This window comes from Polyodon spathula, chromosome 6 (genome assembly GCF_017654505.1).
Source record: "Polyodon spathula isolate WHYD16114869_AA chromosome 6, ASM1765450v1, whole genome shotgun sequence".
NCBI classification, from domain to species: Eukaryota; Metazoa; Chordata; class Actinopteri; order Acipenseriformes; family Polyodontidae; genus Polyodon; species Polyodon spathula.
Window position 1 is genome coordinate 53,020,870 of NC_054539.1, and position 17,838 is coordinate 53,038,707.

At 37.6% G+C, this 17,838-nt stretch overlaps 1 protein-coding gene across 2 annotated transcripts in view; it reads right to left on the reverse strand.

Moving 5' to 3' along the window:
• The window catches only part of LOC121317324 (MAM domain-containing glycosylphosphatidylinositol anchor protein 1-like), a 168,795-nt gene extending 152,542 nt beyond the window's left edge, over positions 1 to 16,253 (reverse strand). Inside the window, exons 1-2 of one of the 2 annotated variants that reach the window (XM_041253139.1) lie at positions 15,432 to 15,526; positions 13,950 to 14,039 (exon numbers count right to left, since the gene is read on the reverse strand). In XM_041253139.1, coding sequence (XP_041109073.1) covers positions 13,950 to 14,016 — 67 coding nt within the window. In that variant the 5' untranslated portion in view covers positions 14,017 to 14,039; positions 15,432 to 15,526. Of the gene's footprint in view, positions 1 to 13,949; positions 14,040 to 15,431 lie in introns of both variants that reach the window. The other variant, XM_041253138.1, reaches the window with a different exon arrangement.
• Positions 16,254 to 17,838: the final 1,585 nt, after the last annotated feature.

A 17,838-nucleotide genomic window follows, 5' to 3' on the forward strand; every position in this document is an offset into this window, starting at 1 on the left:
CCCTATTTATTTTTGGCCACCAGCTACTACTGAACTCATCCCATTGTACTGAATGCAGAGACAGGGGCCAGACATGAACCGATAATCTTTCAAACATCTTAACATTCAACTAAATAGCACTCTCTGCAGTCGACAGGTAAGTACCTATCAAATGCTGATAAAATAATGGTTGAATTATGAGTAGGCAAAAAGAAAAGGAATTGATGCTAACCCAAGAATTAACTCTAACTCTAACCCTAGAGCTAAACCTAACCCTCCACCCTCAACCGTCTTTTATCAAGCACCCAAGTTCATCAATTTCCGTTGACAGTTTCAATAGTGTTAAGAAGCGCTGTGTGAATAGCACTCTAACTGAGATGATTCCAGATTTGACCTGATATGAAAAAGGGAAAGATCTTGAGGTAACTGACGCAGCTTTATTACTGCTTGATATATCTACAGTACATAAAAGAGTGTAATATGAATGTGCCCTTGCTTCTTAACCCCTCTAATCTGTTTCTACACTGCGGCAGATGTCTGAAGAATGTATGTATTAATAAGCGGATGATCTTTGGTCTCACTGCAGAAATACAACATTCCACGACAGTTATGACTATCCACAGATTTGATCTCAGGATCTCCTGGCTTCCAGTAACTCTATTTTCAACTGCTCTAAACAGCCTCACAGAAATTACATTGCGTTATTATATTGAAAACACAACTCAATGTAATTTGATTTCTTAGTTAATAACTGCAGTTTATCAATTGATCTGGTACAGTCAGTGATTCCCCACCTGAGCCTCTGAGGTGACGGTGCCCTAAACCTCTGGGTTTAATTGCTGTGTATCTGAAGAGCCAGTCCTCTCACATGAAGGAAGCTGGACCAGGATAAATCCTGGGAGTGTGTTCTTTTTTTTTTTTATCGCTCCCAGCTGATTTTGTTTTATGTCTGCACAAAACGGCCTGCACTAAAACTCTTAATATACCTTTTGCTAACACAGCAAGATAGGGGGTGAAATCTAACACTGTGAAAATGAAGTTTCGGTAACACTACCAAGCTGACAAACCAGAAATGGCCCTTATTTTTTTTATGATTGGTGCCTACATCTTAATAGGATCAGAAAATACTGTGATTATGAAAAATATAAGTATACTGAACCCTTTTAAAAATGCATCGCAGTAAATTAGCATGGTAATTCTGCAGTTTCCCCATGCTTTACAATGCTTACCTATGCTTTACCTGTGTTTACTTTGCTATACTTGGTCCAACCTTTTGACAGAAAAAAAATCCATACGAAACAAAACCCCAAATAACAACAATCACCTCTTTAGTATTTTTGTTCTCTTGATTTTAAACAGGTTGCATGTTTAAACACACACAGCATTTGAACTGTGACTTCTGTACTAAAAGTTTAGCATGGTATTTTTGCAGTTTTACCATGCTTTCCCCATGGTTATTACATGCATTTACCACATCATGCCCTGGTTTTGCTATGTCTATTAATATGCTTTAGCATACCTCTCCATTCTTTACAATGCGTACCTGTGCTTTACCATGCTTTTAATATGCCTTATTACACTTTCCTATGCTTTTACAATGGGAAGGTTTTGTAAGGGTTGCTTCTACCAAAAACTCCAGAATATCTAGATTTTAGCTTAATAAGCCATAATATGACCCAGGAGCCATTTGTTGGTCATTTCTGACCTCAACTAATAAATTCTGCAGTAGACATAAGAGCATAAGAGGATAAGAACATTTACGAACAAGAGGAGGCCATCTGGCAGTTCATAGTAGCTGAGTGATCTCAAAACTCTGTCAAGTTGGGTCTTAAAGAATCCCAGTAATTTAGCCACGACTAGGAAACCCATTTCATACTATCACCAGTCTAGTGAAGCAGACTCATTCTGCGTTGTTTTGGCATTTGGAACCCATGATCAGGTAGAAAACCAGCCTATAAATTCCATTTAAAGTGTTATTGTTTACCTTTCAGTTCCAATAAACAGCACCACTTGGTGGTCAAATAAGTTTACATCATTTAGAGGATTTCCATGTTTTCTGTCACTTTCAATTTGCCTGTTCACTGCTAATTACAAATGTAATCTTCTCCTTTCCGTTGTTACAAATATCAGCTCCTTTAACTGCTGCTGAACATCAAAATTTATTTTAATCATTAAAACAGACTTTGAAAAAGAAAATATTTCAATAACTAAAACTCTGTGAATATGCAGACCCCTGCTTGTAGTTGCCTTCCATGGGACAGCTCTTCAAGCTGCAAACAGGAAGACATGCAGCTGCAGAAGTTGCCTTGTTAGGGAAGATTGTTGCTGGTATGTTTTGTTGGTCTCCTTTTTATATCTGGAAGTTTCATTGAATGTGCCTTTCAATGTATGTGCACAGCTATAGTTTAAACATCCATTCCCTGTGACTGCAATGCTAGACAGGGCTTGTGTGACCTTTTCAAACAGTAAATAATACATTAAGCAGACTTTCATCTGGTCCTTATTATTATTGATCACGAGATGTGGTTTTCTTTCAGGTCTCACTTGTATTATACTGCAAATTGGTGTTCTTCTTTGAACATCGGAAACCGCTCTGACAAGGATCTCTCCTTACTGCCTGCCAGGAGGCATCCTTGACTAGGGAATTAAGGGCCTCCCAGCCTTGGTCATGGGACCCACTGACCCCCCCAAAGTGGAGATGCAGCAACAAAAGAAGCAGTGGGGTGGAGTATGACCTTTCGGAAATAATGTCAAATTGAATCCAAACAAAAAGATGACTTTATGTGATTCGTTTCTCTAACTACCCTGTAGTTATGGAGTAATAACATAGTAATTTCGCATATGCTTACGTAGGTACTGTATGCAACAACTTGACTAATTATAAAATAAAAATGCTGGTGGTTGCTATCGTGTTCTGTAACAATATGTAGGCTTATGGAAAACAGTTCTGAAAATAATAAAATAAATGTAATGTGTTGTGTGCACACCCCGAGCAGTGAACAAAGCAGAGCACAATTAAGTAGACCTTTAAGGTTGGTTTCACAGACCCTGATTAGGGCTAATCTTGGACTACCTAATTGTTGACAAGGAAATCCAAAATTAGAAATAAGCAGGGTCTGTGAAACCAGCCATTAGAGATTCAGACAGTTTTAATTTACTTTGAAAAGTGTTGAATGAGGCCCAAGTGTAATTACCAATTTTTTGTGTTTAAACTATTTGTTGAGGTTGTGAGTTTTGCAAGTCTTCAACAATACTGACCTTGATACATAATAATAAATGCTGGAATGAGGGGTGTGACCGCACTGAGAGGTCCCCAGGCTCACAGACACGAGATTAAACACGCTGGTGTAGGACAATTGCAAAAAACTCTAATTAGTACCAATACAAAATATGACACACAGCTTAGTATAGAAGGCTGTGCATACAGAAGTGTGAAACAGTTACATCTGCTAATACACAGTGAAGTGTATGGATATGTAAATCACACTACTTCCAACAGGCTGCTCATTAACAATGAGCATGCAGTATCTCAATGACATAGGGAGCCTCTCCTCCTGCAATCTGATGCCTTTCTCTATTGTTGTTTAACAAGAGAAGGAATACTCAAGCTAGGCTGGAAAATGGCAAGGATGAGATTGCTTCAAAACTTTTCTTATTTTGAATGTACAGTAATTGCATGTGGCTAACACAACATGAACTAAATTTAAATAAAATAAATGGCAGCTCATTGTGCATTCAGCACTAGCTCATAATAAAACCTAAAACGTCAACTGTGTGCCCTATCGGTGGAAAAGTGGAGCAATGAATCTAATTCTACCCCCATCTGTAAAGAATAAATACAAATTTGAATAGCATTGTTATATCGACAGCTCCCTGGCTATGTCAATACAGCCAGCCCTTCCATAATAGATATTCAAGTGTCTTTGTAAGAAGTGCATGTTAACAAGCAATAAAATGCACGGGTCAAAGCGCAATTCTGAGCAATTACTGTGAAAAAAAAAACGTGTGGCAGCATGAATAAATTTCAGTAATAAAGTGAAGCAGGTTGCAGGGAGGCGAGCTATCTGTGGGGAATTACATTAGCTGCACATTGCCCTTATGTTATCAATTTAAAACTGAGTAGTAATAGCATCAGGCTGGAAAAAATCAAAATATAAGGCTACTGCCCCTCTCCCCCACACCCCGTGAGCAGCAAGTAAAGGTTTCTCTTTTATTATTATTATTATTATTATTATTATTATTATTATTATTATTATTATTATTATTTATTATTATTATTATTATTATTATTATTATTATTATTATTATTATTATTGAGTTAATCTGACTGTAGGGATTAAAAATCTAATTTACAAAGTCATCCTTGAGGTTAATAACAAACAAGCTTTCTAATAATTCCATCATCACAGCTCTCTTTTGTTTACTGTTCATTACAAGAACAAGGTTGATGTAGGAAGCAATTTTTGTTTCTGAAATCATTTAGAAGCTGAGCTGCACATCTACCTCCCTACCAGGAAAAGTGCTAAGTTGGTGGTACACTTTTGCAGAGATGGGCCGACTTGATGGTAGAACAGAACCGGAAGTCGGTCATCTTTGAGAAAGGACATAGTTGCAAAACTGCTAAACAAATCTATTGTGACCAGCTGTGGGATACACAACAATTGGATAGAGCGTGGCGCCGTGCTGATCTCAGGGAGGAGTTTGGCAGTACAAAGGGGACGCAGCTACATGAGTACGGCTCCTTATGCTGAAATATTAACGTGCCGGAGAGCTGTTGTTTGTGTTTTTGTTATTGTTTTCACAGACGAGTAGAGGCTTGGGAGCTGCAGTCAAGGAGCCAGTACAAACCCTGAAGCACCATTACCTCTGCACAGCACAGCACCACAACAACACTGCCTTTCCCATGCACTTGTGGATTAAAAAATAGTGTTATTATTTGTGGAACCTTTTTTTGGGGGACTGAAAACCTGTCGTTTTACCCCCCCCCTACCATTGCTGGTATAGGGGGTGATTGGAATTTAATAAAAAACTGACATTTTGGTGTTTGAAATTAATGTTGTTTGGACATTTACTTTTTCCTACACCATTCTTCTCCTGACAGAGGGCAATAGTGTTTTGACAGTTGACTGCTGAGTGACATCAGAGGGAAGAAATAGGTTTGCTATTACACCAACTCCAGCTCTCTTATTCAACAAGAGTGATGGGAACAAGTCCCAGTTACCTCTGAACATATGCACCATGTAGGGTTTACTGATGGAGCATGCTTTTAAATATATGTGAACTGTGGTTAAATGTCAAGTACTGTACTAGATACTTTATATAGAGAGTGGTGAGGATATTGATTGGGTTACCTAGTTCCGTTGTTGATGCTTGATCAAAGTTTTGAGATTAGTCAGCTACTAGGAACAGGACGAGCACTGATGGGCTGAATGGCCTCGTCGGGACCCTTTTATATTTTTATGGCCCGAGCAGTATAAGCGCTATTGAGATGCACAGTTAGTATAGCTGCCCATTGCCACATATTTGTTCATAGATAAGACCACTAGATAGGATAGGAATCTGAATTATTTATTTATTTTCTTGATAGCCCCAGATCCCCAAAGCTGTTTCTAATTTTCTGAACTTTGAGCAATAACTTAGATAATAGAGCAATAATAGATTCGCAGCAGAATGAAATGACAGAAAGTAAAAATTATTCAATAATACCGGTAAAAGTCTTTCGCTTGTTTTTATATCGACCATAAATGTAGAAAGACTATTCACTATCTAATACTCTTGTTTATATATATATATATATATATATATACACATATATACACACACACACACACACACACACACACACACACACACACACACACACACACACACACACACATACACATGTTTAGAGACTGCACAAACCCCTACAGAGTCTGCAAAGCCGTAAAGTGGAATTGAGCTATGGTATCGCACTGACCACAAACAGCATCAAATTTTTTTTTTAGCTTATAAAGTCATTAATAGATAAAAGCAAAAAAATAACTTTTTTTATCAAAGGAAAGTTAACTTCATGGTGCATGCACAATGACTTGAAATCTACTGAAGCTCTTAATTCTATACAGACTAATGCCTTAAGCATGCCAAATCTCTGAAGACATGAACTTCATTAAAAATTAAAAACAGAGTATGGATCTTATCCATATGGTTAACTAAGCACTAGCACATTCCTCATTTAAAACACAGCCTGGATCTCTCAAACTCACATAAACTGTAGCATCTCCTAATAAAAACATAAGAAAATGTAGAACGAGAGGAAGATTCTGCCAATCAGTGCTCTTTTGGTTCCTAATAGCTGATTGATCTCAAAACTCAAGTCAGGTCTAAAGAATCCCAATCAACAACATGGCTATGTAACCCATTCCTGACCCTCACCACTCTCAGTGTCAAGAAGTTTCTTCAACCCTAAGTCTATCACCACTTAATTTCTAACTGTATCCTTTGGTCCTGGTTACTGTACTGCTAGGGTTAATGTAGTAAACTTATTTTAAGATTTTAAAACCTCACCCTATCTTCATAGATCATTCCTTTAAGCCCTGGGATAAGCCTGGTTGCTCTTTGTTGGATTCTCTCAAGGACTACAGTCTCGATCGTCCATCTCAGCTTTGGACTCACTAAACTATCAAAGCAAGAACCGTGTTTATAACTGGATACCATCTCTCAGGGCTAACTGAACTGAACTCAGAAACTGTTTCTCAGCCCTACAGCTAATTCAGCTCAAGTGGCAACAATGCACCAGCTCTGTATATATATATATATATATATATATATATATATATATATATATATATATATATATATATATATATATATATATAGTGAAGAATTCGCTGTCGTCTACCAGGTTAAAGACGTTATGTTGTGTAGAATATTTGAATAAATCCAAACAAAGGCCGTTCTTACAGTGAAACACGCCGGAGCGTGGTTTTATTTGAAAAACAAAACAATCAAAAAAATAAACAAAACCTACCCCGTTTTCGGGTCCTAAACTAATCATTTATTTTTTTCCTCTCCAAACTAAGCAGGGGCAGGCTAATTCTTCTTACCCTGAAATAAAGTCTCCTTTTCACTTTTAAAGTTCTCCGATCTCTCACCGTTTCGTCTCTCTCTTGGTCTCTCCTCTCTCTCTCGCTGACCATCTCAGCTTAACCCATTTTAACTGCTGGGCAATCAAGCAATTACATGATTAAGACCAATTGATAATTGCTCTTGACAACAGCCTGTTGCCCATGGTCCTAAAACCCATGACCTTATTTTCCAGTTTGTTTATGTTGTCTTCATATTATTTTAGTTTCCTTTGAACCTAACCGTACAACCTTTAGGCAGATGGAGTGTACATTCCTTACAGCCACAGCCTCCCAGCTGACCAATATTGTTATGGAATGTACACTCCATCACTATATATATATATATATATATATATATATATATATATATATATATATATATTATATATATATATATATATATATATCCTGCATTTGTCAGCCTTGGCACAAAACTGAAGTCGAAACACAGCCAAGTGTTTTCTGCAAGTCAAAGTGAATAAAGCTTGGTAAAGTATGCAATAGCATTAAAGAGAAACAGGAGGCTGAAAGCTAGTTGAGTCAAAGTATCAGCCCACATCAGACACCAGCTAGGTCCAAAAAGTTTTCTGTCAAAAGTAAAGGTCAGCATATATAGTCGAGCTGCTAAAGGGCATGACTGCAACTTAGAAGGTACTCTCATGTGGGTGGGTTTGAGAAGCTCAGGGCTTAGAGAAATTGTCTGGCTGTAGTGTGGAAGGCAATGGGTTTGAGTAGCTTAGTGGTTATAGAAAGTGCTGGAATGCAGTGTGGAAGGCAATGGGTTTGAGTAGCTCAGTGGTTATAGAAAGTATTGGAATGCAATGTGGAAGGCAGTGGGTTTGAGTAGCTCAGTGGTTAGAGAAAGCACTGAGCTGCAGTGTTGAAGGAAGTTGGTTTGAGTTTTTAAATAAATAATTAGAATTGTTAGAATCGGTCAAGAAAAAAAGTTATATATTTCTTAAAAAAGAAAGGAAGCAGGTTCAAGCATAAAAAAGTGCTGTGTAATAAACTGAACTTTTAGCCAAACCTGTTTTGTTTATTCAGCCAGCACACACAAAGATATTGTATAAATGAGGAGGAGAATATGGAGATCTCACAGAGTGAATCTACAAACACATCCTCAGCACAATGCCATTGTTCTTAAAATAGGACATTTTTGATGTTGCATATTCCGAACAGAGTTGAAAGAACAGTCTGATAGAAAATGAGACAACCTGTTCTGAAAAGTGTGAAGTTTGTGGAGACTTAAACAACACAGCACCTTACAAACTGAGCTTGTTACACATCTATTACGTGCTGACAGCACTGTGCTGAAGCCTTGAGAAAAACATAGTCAGGAATGGTTAAAGGATTCACAAGATATCACACCCAGTCAATACAGTATGTAACAAATCGATTTTTGTTGTTATTTTAGCTAACAGGAAAACAACAAAGATAAACTTACCACCCCAACCTGGTAGTACATCTTCAGGGCTTGACTTTTCTGTTTTTATTTTTATTTCGGGGTTGGGGAGTTTTTTACTATTATTTATGCAAAAAAAATTACTTTTAGGTAGGTAGTGGTTATTAACTTCTAAGTACAAATCTACAAAGTTGTTTTTCAGTGGCATGCTTGTTATGCAGGAATCATTGTGCATTCAGCACAGTTAAAAAAAAAACTGTTTTTATGCATCAGCAATTGATATGAGTAGCAAAAATGTATCTAGATTGGCACGATAAAGACTGATGCTAAGGCTGAAACAGTAGTACACTGCAGTAACTGTGTAAAGTGTAAAGTTGAGAATCAAAGGAGAAATTGGACCCAATCACAGACAGACTGTATGGTCTTGAAATACGTCCAATCAGTGAATTTGTTAGAAAATTACATTTATTGTCTAGAGCAGGGGTGCCCAATCCTGGTCCTGGAGGGCCGGTGTCCCTCCTTGTTTTTGTTCCAACTGTACACTAAATTGCTTAATTGGGCCAATTAAGCTTCTAACAAGTGCTTGATTGGTCCAATTAAGTAATTTAGGGGACATTTGGAACAAAAGCCAGGAGAACACCAGCCCTTCAGGACCAGGATTGGGCACATCTGGTCTAGAGGTATAAAACCTTTAGCACTCCTGTCCTCATTGATGTCTGTTTTCTGCACTCCTGCAGACTGCAATGCTCATCTGCTGTCTGTGACTGATATCATTGATTTCACCCAACTTTCTTTTTGTTCTGCCCTTGACTCTGTAGAAGAAGTGATCCTTCTCCTCGACTCAGAGCACAAAAACGCTGCAGATTTTTTTTTTCCTTTCTCAGTTTCCAAGATCAGTTAACAGTCCCAAAGTTACACTATCGACTAGGTAAAATGACCTTGGTGTAAACAACTAAGAATCTAAGTGCTTCTACACTAAACTGTTTCTCTCCAGTTTCACTACTTTACCATACAGCAACATCTTATAAAATCTTATCATTTTCAAGTTATGAAATGATGCAAGTTAAATCATAAACAAAGGCTGTTACTTCAGTAAACTACACATTACAACTCCACTCAAACATTAGGCATGGACTTAATAATAAAATAAAAGATTGTCTTTGCTACACACCTACAACAGTTGAGCACTGTAATGAACCATCTCCTGTACTCAGAGAAAAACGGAAAGAACGTAATGATATCAATGAGAAACATTTCAATATCTTGTTTGAGTATTTCTAAATTGAGCTCTAATAGTTATGGATAAGGTTGCCTCTGTCAGTTTTGCAAATGCAGCCTCTTTTGGCACAGCAGGCAGGCAATGTGTTGGTCCCTGAACCTTGAGTATGGACAATCCTCCCTCACTTTAGACTGAACTAAGAACAGTGATGTACATTTATCGTAGTTTATTACAGTTGGTAAGCAGAAGAAGAAAAAAAAAACAGTAACTGTAAGATCCAGTTCACTATTACTGGCTAATGTAACTGATGATTACAGGCACTAGGATTCCCAACAGGAAAATATTTTCAATGTGATTAGAGCATCAACTTTTATTAAGGAGCTTTTACCCATATTGGTGCTGCTTTCTTGTGAAGGTAAATGTGATGTCCACAAAGACAGAAGCTGGTTTGGTATAGGAGGGACCTATAACCTCAGTGTCCTATAACACCATGCCCAGTTCTGAAGCCTCATGAATATAACATATAGTGTTGTTTCATGCACTGCCATTACAGATCGCCACCTCTGTAGCATAGTTAAAGTTATAAAACTAGAATTTTTTGTGCAGTGTGCAAGGTTGCTAGTTTTCAGATAGCCTTGTTACATGAGCCACCAGCACCATGTAAAACAGTGCAGCACTGCTAGTTATGTACTACTGCATTTACTGTGATTTGCAGGTCCTAGCCAAGTACAGACATGCCCTATTTCTTCTTCCCTTCTGAGAACCCAATGTATGTAACTGTGCAGCAGGGTGCCCGCCCGCGTGCGTATTTTATGTTTTGTGTTTTATGTTGTCTGTTATATGTATGTATGTATTGGTGTACTCACGTGCAGATGTACCAAGATTCCAATTGAATGATTGATTAGCAATTGAGTCTCGGTACAGCAGCATAAAAGATGCAATGTTTCACTCACTCGGGGCTGGGTGTTCGGTGAGTGGAGAATGGGAGAGAGTTAGGAGTAAAAAGATATAAACAATTGCTACGTGTGCTGGAGGACCAGCACTATACTTGTTTGTTTCGTCAACTGTTTGTTGTCCGTTTGTTTGGCCATTGTGCTGTTTATTTTGAGTGTTTTGTTTTGTTCAACTGTTTTATTTTATGTGTCATTAATCTGCAAAGGAACAAACCATCAGATAAAGACACTGGCTAGGAGCCTTGATCTCAAACTGGATTACCAGAGATAGTGTGATAAGCCTAGCTGCTGTGTTATCATAACACCTGCGGTAGAATTAGAAAGGGCACAATTTCAATTCAGAACATTATTGCATACATAGCCTGCAGCAATACTTCCTATGAAGGGGTTGTTTGAACCAAAACCAGCAGGCTAAAGGGTAATAGGATTTTATACAGCTTTATAAAACTTTGGTGTAGTTTTGAATCAGAGGCAGTATAAGAACATAAGATAGTTTACAAACGAGAAGAGGCCATTAGCCCCATCTTTCTCGTTTGGGGGTGTTAGTAACTTATTGAGCCCAGAATCTCATCAAGCAGCTTCTTGAAGGATCCCAGGGTGTCAGCTTCAACAACAATACAGGGAAGTTGGTTCAAGACCTTTTAGAATTCTGAATGCTTGAATCAGATTGCCACGTAGTCTTCTTTGTTCAAGACTGAATAGATTCAATTCTTTAAGCCTGTCTGCATATGACATGCCTTTTAAACCTGGAATAATTCTGGTAGCTCTTCTTTGCACTCTTTCTAGAGCAGCAATATCCTTTTTGCAGTGAGGTGATCAAAACTGAATACAGTATTCTAGATGAGGTCTTAATAATACATTGTAAAGTTTTAACATCTCTTCCCTTGATTTAAATTCAGTACTTTTCACTATGTATCCGAGCACCTTGTTGGCCTTTTTTATTGCTTCCCCACATTGTCTAGATGAAGACATTTCTGAGTCAACATAAACTCGTAGGTCTTTTTCATAGATTCCTTCTTCAATTTCAGTATCTCCCATATGATATTTATAATGCACATTTGTATTGACTGTGTGCAGTACCTTACACTTTTCTCTATTAAATATCATTTGCCATGTGTCTGCCGAGTTCTGAATGCTGTCTAGATCATTTTGAATGACCTTTGTTGCTGCAACAGTGTTTGCCACTCCTCCTATTTTGTGTTGTCTGCAAATTTAACAAGTTTGCTTATATTAGGAAGAGCAGAGGACCTAATATTGATCCCTGTGGTGCTCCACTGGTTACCTCGCTCCATTCTGAGCTTTCTCCTCTAATCATTACTTTCTGTTTTCTACATGTTAACCACTTCCTAATCTATGTTCATGCATTTCCTTGAATCCCTAATGTGTTCAGTTTGAGAAGTAATCTTTTATGCAGGACTTTGTCAGAAGCTTTCTGGAAATTTAAATAAACCATATCATATGCTTTGCAGTTATCCATTGTCAATGTTGCATCCTCAAAAGCAGGTATTAGAGCTGAGAACTAGGTAGGAGGATTGGAAAGAATAGCAGCCTTATATTACTCAACAGCAGAGACAGCAGCCTCATATTAAAATACATCAGGGGCAGTGTTAGAGCAGAGAGTGTGAGAGTGTGATTGGAGTCCATAGCAGTCATGTATTATATCATAGGCCGTGTTAGAGCAGAGAGGCAGGGAGAGTGACGGTGGAGTGAATAGCAGCCTTGTATTCCACTATATCAGAGGAAGTATTAAATCAGAGAGTGAGTGAGGATGGGGGAATCGAGAAATTGCTGAAGCCTTGTATGACACTGTATCACAAGCACAAGAAAGTAAGTTGGTACTCACTGCAACAATAAGCCTAACTGGTGCTCCAAAAGTGCTAAGTACATCTTTTATTACCCGAGCCCTAGCCCAAGCCATAACAGTATGTTCCAGGAAAATGTCAATACATGTTACAGCACAATTCAGGAGAAAACAATGCGACAGAATCACATCCAGGCACAAGGTAATGATTACTGGTAAACACTGGCAAACAACAAGGACAGTGTTAAAAGATTTATATTTAGATTTATATATCTATCCGTAGGTAGCGAATTTCACAGTTGAGGTTTGTAGCTGTGGGTAAATGCACTGGGATTATACTGTATTTGGTTGCAGTTTGAAAAGTGGACCACCCACACTGGAAAACCAAATCTTTAAGAAATAAACATACATCTTTATCAGCAGATTTTAAACACCTCTTAGGGTTGGTTTTAATCATTAGGGCATGAGCACTGTAAACTGGAGATCTACTGGGTAAATGGGTATACGTTAATAAAACATGCCCCCTCTTTTGTAAGAGTGTTTTCTTACCTGGACAGTTGATCTTGTTTTAAGTTGTATTGCATGCAAGTTAAAAGTAGTTCCCTGCTCATAGTATCTTCATGTGTAGGATGACATTATTTTTACGGTATGTGTGGGATCACTTTATGTATTATGTATAGGGTCCCCATATTCTTATGTGTAGGATCTCCTTGTCTATTATGTGTATAACCACTACATATTCTTAGGTTACTTAATACACTGGTGTCTGTCACTGCATAGCCGGTCTCACCCATGCCTGCTGTACTGTTCAATATAACTAGCGATGTGTGATACAAATTACAGTAGCTAGAGTAGAATATAGGGGGTGCTTTCCACGTTCTACTTATCTATGACATTCCAGGCATTATTATTATTATTATTATTATTATTATTATTATTATTATTATTATTATTATTATTATTATTATTTGCTTTAACAACTACAGTATTGGAATCAAAGCGTACCATCAGAATATTTTAAATAATTTGACTGACCAGAAACAATACAATAGTTAACACAGCATCGCTCAAAGTAGTTAAACAGACAAGTATTAATTGAAATAAGTAAATAAATAAATATATTAATAGATAACTGACTACAATAATTCCACTTTTCTTTAGTGAGCTGTTTGAGTGGACTAGTCCGGCACTTTACAGGTGTACAGATCAGGACTCGCACCGTTCATTTTTCACACTGACACAAAACACAGAACACAGAACACAAAGCTGCACTGTAAAACTACATGTAAATGTTTGAGAATAAAAGTTAACACTACAGTAATAATTATTCAACAGATTCTAAACACAATTTAGTGTTTATTTTGATTGCATGAAAAAACCACACGTGTTTAAAATCTGTTGCATAACATTTATGTTTCATTTAAAAAAAATGTTTTAAAGAATGCGGATGTAAGGTACACTTCGTTTAATATGTTTAAATGCTTCTTACCATAAACTCCTTGCCCTTTGACGTATGGATAGAGGAAAGCAAACAATAAAATCAAGAAAAGTTCCATCTTCAGCTCAGATCCCGCATACCCTGCAAAAAGAACCAGCAGAAATGAGCGCCTCAATTCACATTTGTAGAGTACCAGTGAGCAGAGGAAAACCAGTAGAGTGCAGGTGGGGTAGAAAGGCGACAGAGCGGCCAGCGATCTGAGGACACTTCGCTGTTGTTGTAGACAACACCACAGAGTTTGATGGATGCTTGGCGTTTTTTGTAGGAATGAAAAAAGAGGAGTCCTTTTCTTACTGTCTTTGCAGATTGGATTTTTGTTCCCATTCTAATTAATTCCCAACAATTGTTTTTTCAGTTTTAATCCGAGAGCAGCCCTCCCTCCAAATCACGAGGATGCTATTACTGGAATCTACAGCAAGAGTCCAGGGATTTCCTGGACCGCAATATTTTTTTTGTAATGTTTCTTTTTGTTTGTTTTCTTATGCCTGTTGCCACTTGCTCTCTGTCAGACTCCCTTATATGTGTCAGGGGCCAAGGGCTAGTGCCTTTTTACGGGTAAACAAGATCCAGTGGTTTACATATTTATACCTATAGGACTTCGCTTGAGAGGTGTTAATAATAATAATAATAATAATAATAATAAAAATAATAATAATAATAATAATAATAATAATAATAATAATAATAATAATAATAATAGTTTGCTTGTTTTTTGTTCTTTTTTATTTTTTTTTGTTTGTTTGTTTGTTTGTTTGTTTATGGTGCTAAATTTTTGTATGTATTATTTCTAAACTTGCTTCATGTTGCTTCGATTAAAACGCCCCAGAATACAGTCGAGCTGCAATATCGGAGCTTCATCCAATTAAAAGAAATCACTTGATAACAGCAATTAATTTTTCTCTTATTTTTCCACAATTGTCCAAGTCATTTCAATTAGAAATACTGTAACGTGTTTGGGGGCTTTTAATTTTGTTAAATTAATTTAGGTTCCCTACAAAATATAAATCGTACATACAAAGTTTAATAACTTTTCCATAAGATCGTTCCTACTGTAAAAAAACATTGAGATTTGGTCGAAAAGTAGGCTGCTATACTTCAGTATACCCGATAAATGGAGGCACACTTTTGTGTTAAAACTCTGACAAAGCAATGTACCGATACTTGCCACAAATCGAGGTGCTGGTTTGTTTTTTTATTGATTTTTACACAGTCTGTACGACCCTTAATTGAACAATGTTGCTACTGTTACTTATACGACTACTGCTGTAACGACTGTTTTTTTTTCGGGGGGGGGGGGGGGTTGTTTTTTTGCTGTTTTTTGTTTTTTAAGCATTTTTATTTTCAACAAATATAGACGGCAGCTTTTTAAATGTACTTTATTGTAATGTATTGTACAAGTGTCCTATAAGTTGAAGTAGCTAATTGTATGGAGCACTCCAATTACGTTTTGTATTTGTTGAAAGCGATGGTTACCTTTGGAACAGGCGATGCGATGGCTTACACCTGTTAGTCTCTCTCTCTCTCCTTTGTATATCCGCGCTGAGGTGTCCCCGTATACCGATACGTTCTCTTTGGCGAGAGTAGCGCATTAACTGCACTTTACCATTTGTGTTTCCTTTCTTCAGTTTTTTTTTTAATTTATTTTTTTAATGTTCAGAAGTGTCTCACACTGTTGGTTCAATGTGCTCTCCTTCCGACTTGTGCGTCAGTTTTGATACAATGCTGCGTTACTTTAGTTATAGCGTTGCCGATCCGAGTTCCTCAGCTGGTTGTGCAGATATGTCACCTTCTAAAGTAATATATAATCCACAGTACTGAGTCGGAATCTACAGACAATCAGAAGTTGACACTAGGCATTTAAATGTACCACCGTGTCATCGACGTGAAAGTTATACATCTCCAAATTCTTGCGAACGAGCGGAGGATACCAGGACAGGTGCAGCTGAGCTTCTGAACCCACCGGCGAGCGCCAGTCAAAGTAAGTCCTCCTGTGTCTGTGTCTGAGGTCTCTGCCTGTTCTGCTTGGTCTTGATGCGTGTATTTTGCAGGTGCTGTGGATTGAAATACTGAGACAGTTTAAATGAGAAGGTGGTTAATTATGCTTCTGTATAGTGAATGTCTGCGGTGCCGGTCTGTCGTCGTTGCTCCCAAAGTGTTCACTTATCTCCGCTTCTATATTTATGGATGTGTATGTGTGCGTGTGTGTATCACTTTTTCAAATATATGTTATCTGTACTGTGGGCTGTTTGAAACTCCTTCAGAGAAGGCAGCCAATAAAATTCGTGCACGCTGCAAACTGGTCCAGCCTACTACATACCGCTTTACTACTAGTTTCCCAGAGGACCAATTAAATAAAAAACAGGGACCGGTAAGGAAAAGGGAAAAAAACACATACCTCTCCTCGTCTCTCTCTGTCTCCATCTTCCTTGTGTTCTGTGTACATTCAATTTCCCGGTTTCACCGCCAGACGTCAGACTTTAGCACACGCTATATCCAGCTGTCTCTCAATCATCTATCTTAAGTTAAGAGCAGCGCCGAAGGTCGAGGCACCTGTAGCCTACCTGTCACTGCAATCGCATACCAAACGGAAAGGATACCTCTAGCATCATTGTGCCAATTGTGCCAGCTCAGCATAATAGTATAGTGTTAGGTCGGCATAAAATAACGCAACAATGGTGACTGCCTACCAGAGAGCATGCACATTGTTTTGTTTTGTTTTTAGCTAGTTAAGGGCTATCTCCCACAATTGCTGTTTCATTAACACTGTTCGACAATGTTGCCCACATTCAAATACCAGTCATGTGCTGGAATTGTTATGGTCGTCGGTTCTCGGTTCATTTTTTAAAACGTAAATACGGTTTAAAATATCTGGAAGTACTGTACAGCCAATCACATTAGATTAGGGTTTTGGTTAACACACAACGCTGCACGCGTTTCCTAGGGTGAGTTATGCTATTCCACGCAGCTCTGCCGGCAAAAAAAACAAAAAAAAAAAAAAAAAAACAAAAAGCAAAGTGATAGATAGATAGATAGATAGATAGATAGATAGATAGATAGATAGATAGATAGATAGATAGATAGATAGATAGATGGATAGATAAAATATATCTTCAAAGGACCTTATACATAAAGGTAGTCATATGGTTTGTCGTTTATGTTCAGTCTATGAAGAATTAATGGGGGCTATGTGTAACTTGTCTGTTCACTCTGCGCTGTGTGCCCTTTAAAATAATGTATGTAGGAGAAACCTGCAGATGGTAAACGCTGTCGCTTGCAGAATCAATCTGCTGCACATGCCAAATACACTAGTTCATTTATGTGTTAGACCTTACCGTATGGCCACGATTTGTAAATCAATTGGCACATTTCTGTTTATTTACCAGCTTACTAACATCTCAGAAAACTTCGTTCACATTTTGGTAGGTTATTTGTGATATAGCAACATATTTATAAACTATTAAAAAGAACATCGAAGTTCCTTAAAGTGCCTTTAAACCAATTTAAAGTCGTTTATATGATCAGCTCTGAGATTAGAATGATACCAGAAAATGATAAACAACATGAGAAAAACAAAAACAGCTCACTATGTTAGTAAGGATGTGTATCAACAGTAAACGTGACCAATACAAAAAGTGTTACGGTTAATTTGTCAAGATTAGTGACCAGAAAAATGTATCTCAGTGAACTTCGTGAACAGGTTGTTAGAATTTTAGTTGTTGCATGCAGCGCCTCGTAGTCGGTTATAGTGTAATTCGGTTTGAGCCTTGATGAAAGTACCATCTACGTGTTTCTCTTTTTATTTCTGACACTTGTGCTGAGAATTAGTTAGCATCTCGTCACGTGGAATTGTTTAGCCTCACAATAATAGAGGTATAGGTAT